At 40.8% G+C, this 8,409-nt stretch overlaps 1 protein-coding gene and 1 long non-coding RNA gene across 4 annotated transcripts in view; one reads left to right on the top strand and one right to left on the bottom strand.

Annotated features, from left to right (window-relative positions):
* The first annotated feature begins 2,299 nt into the window (after window positions 1-2,299).
* LOC127653582 (uncharacterized) lies at window positions 2,300-5,004 on the top strand. Its single transcript, XR_007971831.1, has 3 exons — window positions 2,300-2,470; window positions 2,622-2,762; window positions 4,562-5,004. It is a non-coding gene; the product is annotated as an uncharacterized LOC127653582 (long non-coding RNA).
* Window positions 5,005-5,749: 745 nt separating this feature from the next.
* The window catches only part of LOC127653577 (lysine-specific demethylase 6A-like), a 58,358-nt gene continuing 55,698 nt past the window's right edge, over window positions 5,750-8,409 (bottom strand). For all 3 annotated transcript variants that reach the window (XM_052140293.1, XM_052140294.1, XM_052140295.1), the window contains one exon: window positions 5,750-6,651. In XM_052140293.1, the coding sequence (XP_051996253.1) occupies window positions 6,622-6,651 (30 nt within the window). In that variant the 3' untranslated portion in view covers window positions 5,750-6,621. The remainder of the gene's footprint in view (window positions 6,652-8,409) is intronic.

The following is an 8,409-nucleotide window of genomic DNA, read 5'->3' as shown; positions in this document are numbered from 1 at the left end:
TGTGTGTGTGTGTGTGTGAGTGCGTGTGTGTGTGAGTGAGTGAGTGTGTGTGTGAGAGAGTGTGTGTGAGAGTGTATGGGTCTGTCTGAGTGTGTGAGAGTGTGTGTGTGTGTGAGTGCGTGTGTGTGTGAGCGTGTGTGACTGAGTGAGTGTGTGTGTGCGTGTGAGTGCGTGTGAGACTGAGTGAGTGTGTGTGAGTGTGTGTGTGTGTGAGTGTGTGTTTCTGTGTGTGGGTCTGTCTGAGTGTGTGTGTGATGTCACACACATACACACACACGCACACACACACACACACACACACACACACGCACACTCACTCACTCTCTCTCTCTCTCTCTCACACACACACATATACACACAAACACAAAGTGCTGTTAGCACACACACACACACACACACGCACACTCACACTTCAGATTGGAGATAAAAACGAAACCAATTTTGCCTCTTTTTAAATAAACAGAGATAAAATGAACTTTAGTGTGAATTTTAACATTTGCTTCTTTAAAATTAATTTTTGGTGATATCTTCTCAAGGTTTTTGAATTTTTCTGCAAATTTTTCTCTACACAGTGTTCATAAGGCAACAAGCAAACCAATGAAGTTGCAATAGATGTCCATATTTAATGTAAAGAACTACACATGCTAATGCAACTGTTTTAGGAGATGCACAGCACATTTAATTATTGTCATTTGCACATTTGACATACAAAGAAATTATGTGCAGCTCTAACCACAATCATCATCATCACATCCTGATTTACAGGGTTTGTTTTATGCAGAATAATTTGTTGAGGGATTAAAGATGTATTAATTGCACTCTAAAGGTTTAGGAGACATCCATCCATCATCAACCGCTTATCCTGTGTACAGGGTCGCGGGGGGCTGGAGCCTATCCCAGCTAACATTGGGCGAAAGGCGGGGGACACCCTGGACAGGTCGCCAGTGTTTAGGAGACATGTTGTATGTTATTAAGCCATATCTGTCAACACTCCCGTTTTTCCCGGGTTTCTCCCGTTTTTTAGCCCTATCTCCCGGACCCCTCCCGGTTTGTTATTTCTCCCGGGAAACTCCCGTAATTTGCATGGCCCAAACTCCTTTATGAATAATCGCCGATTATTATTATTAATCAGACCAATATGTTTGTCTAATGTTGACCAGTTGCCAGATTGTATTAAATGCATTATATTCACACAATCCACACACCATTTACAATTTCAACCCATTTGTCACCTCAACCTGGCAACCTAGTATAACCCAGTTGCGCAGTCGTTTAACCCGAAAAGCGAGCCGATAGACATGGTGGCAGGTGAAGGCGGTGTCCCCGCAAAGAAACTGAAGTACAATTGTAAATTTCAACAATGTTGGACGCAACAATGTACGTGCATCTTACCCAGTCATATAGACAACCTCCACGCTTTTTGTAAGGTATGTCGCATTGATTTTAATGTAGGCCACGGCGGGAAAAATGACATTAGCCAGCACATTAAAACACAGCGGCACCATCGCGCAGAAGAGGCAAGTATAGGGCACACAGGCGATCTCATCCTTCATCACGAAAGGACAGACAGAGAGTTACAGAAAATCGCATGAGCATGAATAACAGCACTCTTTGCTCTCTCCTATCCTGCAAAATAAACCACACCGGTTTGGTTTCAAAATACACTCCGTCCAAGAGGGCACTGAGAGCAGCAAAATCTGCCACATACAATTACAACACTTCAAAAAAAAAAAGTGAGCACAATATTCATGTTTACAAAACATACTGTACTTATGTTTACAAAAGAGAGACAGTTATTGATGCTCAAGGAATGAACTGTAAATAAATGTGTTAAATTAGTTTGTACCACAGTGTTATGTGTTTGTACCAGTGTTAAAAACTGTGATGTTTTGTTGTAATAAAATGACAAATAAAAAATTAAGAAATATTAATAAATTAAGTTATGTTTTCATTTATGGGTATTGCAATGTAAATAATACACTTAACACGTGCAGTACACTTAACAGCATGAGCCTACCTCTTACAGCATGAAGAGGTAGGCTCATAACAAACCCCCCAAAAAAAAAACTCCCGGATTTTGAAAACCAAATGTTGACAGGTATGTATTAAGCGTTTGTTTTTTTTTATAATTGGAAACTGTTCAGATATCTAATGTAATAGTTTAGCTAATGTCATTTCAATTTCATCAACATTCTCTAGACTGTAAACATTCATAAATGAGTCGTTTCAGTAAATGACATTCCTTTATTTTCTCAATGAACAGCGTCTCTGACCGGCCCATTGATAGAACTGTGACCATAAGCCCCGCCCCTCGGATGTGATAGGACCGGCTGAAGAGGCGCCGCCCCCTCGAGCTCCCGCCTCTCTTTAAAGGGGTCGCACGGGAACATGTGACTCAAAGAAGGAACGAAAAAGGACCGGAAAGACAGATGAAGGTGGACGGAGGCTTGACGTGCTACTGGACGGTGAAGTGAGTGACATTATGTCGTTGTGTAGCGCAAACGCAGTGAGTTCTGAGAGAAAGTTTGACATCTGGAGCTGAAAATGAACTGAATGTGTGTGGTTAGGGTTACTTGTGTGTGGACTGACAGCAGCTGCCTCATGGCTTCTCTTTGAATCAGATGAATCATTAAACCGGAGATGACACTGACCTGAACACGCTTCATGCTTCCACAGGACGACACACAACTTTCCTGTAAAACAAAGAGGAAAACCTTTATAACACAGACGAGACGGAGGGAATCACGAAGAGTTACTAACAGGTATCTCATGATGTCACATGTTATAATTGTGAAACTGTTTGACGATAACTAGATTAAAAACTCTAGAAAGACAGTTTGTTTTACCATCAACTGTCCGGTGAATGAGAAAGATCCGTCTGACGTCATCACGTCACGAGCACGTGTTTATATGAGCATCATTGTGAAGGGCACATCATCTGATCATCAAACAATTCATCAGCCAATCAGAGACGAGATCTTCGTCACATGATCTTAATGTCAAAGACAAACTATCTGCTCATTGGTTTATAGAAAGAAATACAACTGGGAAAATCCACTTTTATATTTAGCGTGTATATTATAACCCAATATACCAGCAGCGTCATCTGAGAATCAGTTTATATGAGATTTCAACTTTAATTTGACTTTATACCTTTATTGAATGGGTGACGTCATCTGCGGCGTGTGATGCCACCTGAGAGCGGGCAGTTGGGTGAAGGGTGACGCACGCTGAGATGAGCGCTCTGATTGGTCAGTTTTTGTTTACTGTCAGTGTGTGAGCATTACTCAAAACTAAATAAGGGTGTAAGATTAGAAATAATGCATGAATGCTGAGGAAGTCAATTAGTTATTAAAATAAAAACATTCAGTTTTAAAACACCATCTCGGCCTGAAAGAACACATTAAAGTATTATTCTAACACCCCTAACGAGGACATCCCACAGACTTCTAGTGTTTTTGGATTAAGCTTATTGCAATGACTTCCAACTGACCGAAAACCTGCTGCACTTCTAGAATAAAAAATAAACTTGTGCACGAATCGATTTGGTTGTCAAATTCATGTAGCTGCAGCTGATCATGAGTGATGTCCTGCATTCATCAACACCTGTTCACGTGACATCACAGGTGATCATGCAGGTGCTGACAGTGACCAGGACTTTTTCTGCCAAATCATGGAGCGATGACATCATGGAAAATCATGGATTCTGTGAGTGGCAGCAGAAAAACAGCCATCAGTCACGTGATCAGGACAAATATATGAGATCAGACACTTAATTACACAGAGTACATCACGTCATCTACACGTGTGTTCTGATCTCAGTGATGTGCTTGAGTCAGCGCTGATAATACAGCACTCCGTCCCGTTGAACTTTCCATCCACTGTCCCGCGAGTGTTTGGACTCCTCTGACACCATCACTCCGTCTGTGACACCATCACTGGGTTTAATGCAGCAGAACACATGACGTCCATCACGACTGTTTGAGGATCAGTAGATTGTGTTTTGCATCAGGACTCAGAAAGGGAACCTTAAAATCAAGCATCAACATAAAGACATCAATTTAACACCACAAACTGACAAACATGTGACACGCTGCTTTCTTTGATCTTGTCTGGTGTTGATTAGGGCGTCATACGTTGACGAGCTTCTGCCAAATTAAACTTTTGCACTAAATATGGTGGCCTTTGAACACATGGCACAGTGATGGGTGTAATCTGATTAAAGTTACTGTACTCTGATTACTTTTCAGTCAAAAGTTACATTTTAAAATCTTATCAGATTACAGTTAATGATGTTTGGTACTTGGGTAGCACATCTCAAATATTATTAATGTAGAAAACATTTAAATCATGAATTATGTCCGTTTGTGTCTCTGCGACAGCATGTGCGCTCCTTATCCAGTCAGTAATCAAGGAATTGAGCGAAAATAACTTTTCTGCAAAGTGTTTTAGAAAGTAACTGAAGTAATTAATTACATGAAGTAGTTTTAACTCAACACTGTGGAAGCATCATTAAGGTTATTTTGCGGTCCTGACTGTGCTTCATTATGATCTGTTGTAGATCATCTCTGGGACCCGTTGACGCTCCTCATGTGCTCAGTGGTCAGTGTAGGTCCTGCCCACATCAGCAGCTACATCTGCCTACTGGGTCTCTGATGCACGTCTGACACGAGGGACTAACAGCATCAGCAAATGACCGTCGGATGTGGTTTTGAACCTGGCACACAGTGTAGAGATCTGTGCTTGTCAAATTACAGCTACATTGTCTGCTGGGTTTCACAGCCACGTCATGATCACAGAGGTGCATTCAACAGGAAGTTCACTTCCAAACTTACTGTGGATGATATTTCAAAGATAAACATCTTTAATCTCCTCTCAAAGCCCACCTGATGTCATCTTTTCATTAATCAATCCCACGTCGGGTCTGGCTCAGTGTATATTGCCGTTTTCATGTGGTGTAAATTACTGTAATAATATCATGCTTTGAATAAAACGTTCAGATGTGGTCACCAGCTACGAGCGATTCATTTGGAAGCAGATCAAGATCATCAATCACAAGAAATAGAAAAGTGTCGTTTGCCCCGTAAGTCTCTTGATCAGCAGGACGGTGACATCACAAGCGTCAGGCCTTCAGCACACTGAAACCCCAAACACATTACTCATTTCATTCACAATACAAGCTAACCTTTACCAGCATTTACAACGGAAACCATGTTTTCCAGTTATTACTACAGTTACTACAGTGATGAAGTAATTATGGGCTCTCCTTTGATCATTGTGATGACAGTAAATCAGGAGCTCCAGTAACTGCTCACGATGAGAAGACAAACACACAACCATATTCTGTGTGGACACACGCCAACATCAGTCATTTAATTAGCCGGCGCGTTTGCTGAAGTAAACATGAAGTTACGCTGTAGGTTTGTAAATGTTTGTCAGTGCCAGACATGACGCAAGAGGCCGATGAACTTTAACCTTTCTGAGGCTTTCAAAGGCAGTTCAATAGTCACTGACCTCTTGAACAAACATCAGGATTGAACAAACCCTTCACGAGAGACAGATATGATTGTTAATAACTTACCTCAGTAACCGTTTCTACATAAAACAATATGACGTCCATTTAAATATAGAGACAATAATTCAGCGTTTCCTTTAAATATCACCGTTTAACTTCCTGAAGATTAAAGACAGAATCCGTGTTTCACACGTCTGCACATCATATTCAACACAAGCAATATGTGCATGAATATCTGTTGACAGCTTGTTTAATAACTCAAAAAACATTCTTCAAACATAAAACAATTTGATATTTTCTGTACAATGTTTACTAAGTCGTTTAATTCTATATAGAAAATGCAGGAGTGGTTTAAATGAACTCCTTGAGATTTAATGGCAGGTACTCTGGGAAAATAACAGCATTCCATCCACAAATATCTTCAAGCAATAAATATGTATTTATAAATAGTGTAAATGTACATCAGGATTAGAAACTAAAACAGTTGTGGGGGGGGGGGGCTCATCACAAATCAACTTTATTCCTAATTCAATGTGCAACTCATTTCTCTCTGAAGGGTCCCAAGAAATTAAAAATATCAAACATGGTTTTAAAATAAAAACACAGATGAACATAAAAGCAGTACAAAATTATATCACCTAATTCTTCACATTACAAATATTTTTTTTGTTTGTAGATTTTGCCATCCAAAGTCGTCAGAAAACCGCTATCTACCGTACAAAAAGCTAGACTAGCGCTCCTTCCTGTGAAGGCGACCCTTGAGACAGATTTCAGCATTACCAAAATACAAAAGAACCTCTCGTGTCAGTAGTCTTGAAGTGACGATGCCGGTTGTGACAGATCATATGTACAAAAATCATTGGCCCACAATTCCTCCCCGGTTTGATGATTCATTTGTGTAGGGCGTCGAGGGGCCGTTCAGGAAAACATCTGTAGAGGAATTTCACCCGCTACGCCCCCTGTAGGCCACAACGACACACGTTTAAAAACAGGTTGCATAGACACGCACAGCCGCAGTCCCGTGCGGTCGCTATGGTGACCAGCCATCGCGACGATCCTGAATATCAGAAATGGTCCGTTTGTAGAGTTCCTGTAATGTGACGATGTCAAGATGAAGACGAATGGAGCGCAGGCGCCTACGAAACACAAGGTGAGAAATCATTTCATTTGTGTGTCATTTAACGAGTGTTTCTTTTATCACAGTTTTAATATGAAAATAAATTTGTATGGCAGACTTCCTGTGGCATTGAATGACCCGTCCAGCTCGACAGCTTTCACCGTCTCAAGTTCTGGGCAGGACTATCTGTTCAGGTGACCAATGGCAGACGAGGAAGTGTTTGGGGAAACGTGTTTGAAAGTCAATATTTTTGTGATTTTGTTTGGGAATGCAGCGGCACAGAAACGACACAAGAAGCTTTAAACTTTTGAACACAAAAATGAATATGAACTCAACTGGTGATAAGAAATGACAATTAAGCACAACTGTTAAAATCCTCTTCATTTCTCCATAACGAACGAATTATAACCCTTTACAGACCGACCGTGAGCTCAGAGATTCTGATGTATAAATACTCTACCCATAATCCTCAAGTGAAAGATCCACCAATCAGAGAAGAGCTCTAGAGCTCCGCCCACTCCCATGATGCACTACTCTCAAACTACTCATATTTCTATATGTGAATATTTTACAATAAAATTCTAATATATTGTTTCTGTACTCATAATTATCAACTTTAAAAAGTGTCTTTAGTTTTATATTTGATTAGGTAATTTGCAATGCTTCATGGGATTGTAGTCCATTTCCTCATTAAAGATGTCACAGTCTGATGTTCGAACCCTTGTGCGAGACCAGTCGACGGTTCTGATGGAATTACTCTCAATATTTTTACACATTTACGTTTGGGTTCATATTTTTAGAGGATGCACTTAAATTACGTTCATGTTAATGTTACATTTGAAATAAAATGAATATAATTATTAAACAAGTGAATATATGGATGGATAAAAAGTTCATTTAATTTCAGCTCAGCTCGCGTGTGCTTCTCACCCGTTAGCAAGATGAGCAAAGTAGCTTTGAAATCACTTCGGTGGTGGTGCAGGAAGTGGATTACTGAAATGTTGACTTGCGTGTCACAATGGAGGTTTTCACATTTGAGTCGTCTTTTAAATCTGTGAGTGTTGCAAGTTATTTTCCCACTGAGCGGTCTTTCAACTGTAGGATAATCGCCTCCGGGGCGTCTGGTCCCGTCTTTCACTGGACCATGTTGACGACATTATTGTTTTATCCTCTTTTCTTCCAATGTGTAACGGCCAATTCCCGATGCGCTCTAAGTCCTCGTGGTAGTGTAGTGACTCGCCTCAATCCGGGTGGTGGAGGACGAATCTCAGTTGCCTCTGCGTCTGAGACTGTCAATCCGCACATCTTATCACGTGACTTGTTGAGCGTGTTACCGTGGAGACGTAGCGCGTGTGGAGGCTTCATGCTATTCTCTGCGGCATCCACACAACTCACCACACGCCCCACCGAGAGCGAGAACCACATTATAGTGACCACGAGGAGGTTACCCCATGTGACTCTACCCTCCCTAGCAACTGGCCAATTTGGTTGCTAAGGAGACCTGACTGGAGTCACTCACCACACGCCCCACCGAGAGCGAGAACCACATTATAGTGACCAGATGTGATAGTCAGCGTCAACACTCGCTGAGATACACAGACCCCCATGTTGACAATTTTTTAAAAACATTTTATCAAACATTTTATCAATTTATTTATAAATTCTAAATTATATAATTTAGTGTCGGGCTTGGCTGTTGGAGTAGATGAAGTATTTTAAATGGGTCACAATAAACTCTTATTAGACTATAATTTACAAAGTCGACTCATAATTGACA

The sequence above is a fragment of the Xyrauchen texanus genome, chromosome 13 (assembly GCF_025860055.1).
Source record: "Xyrauchen texanus isolate HMW12.3.18 chromosome 13, RBS_HiC_50CHRs, whole genome shotgun sequence".
In the NCBI taxonomy this organism is placed as follows: domain Eukaryota; kingdom Metazoa; phylum Chordata; class Actinopteri; order Cypriniformes; family Catostomidae; genus Xyrauchen; species Xyrauchen texanus.
This window is presented reverse-complemented; position numbering and strand designations above follow the sequence as displayed.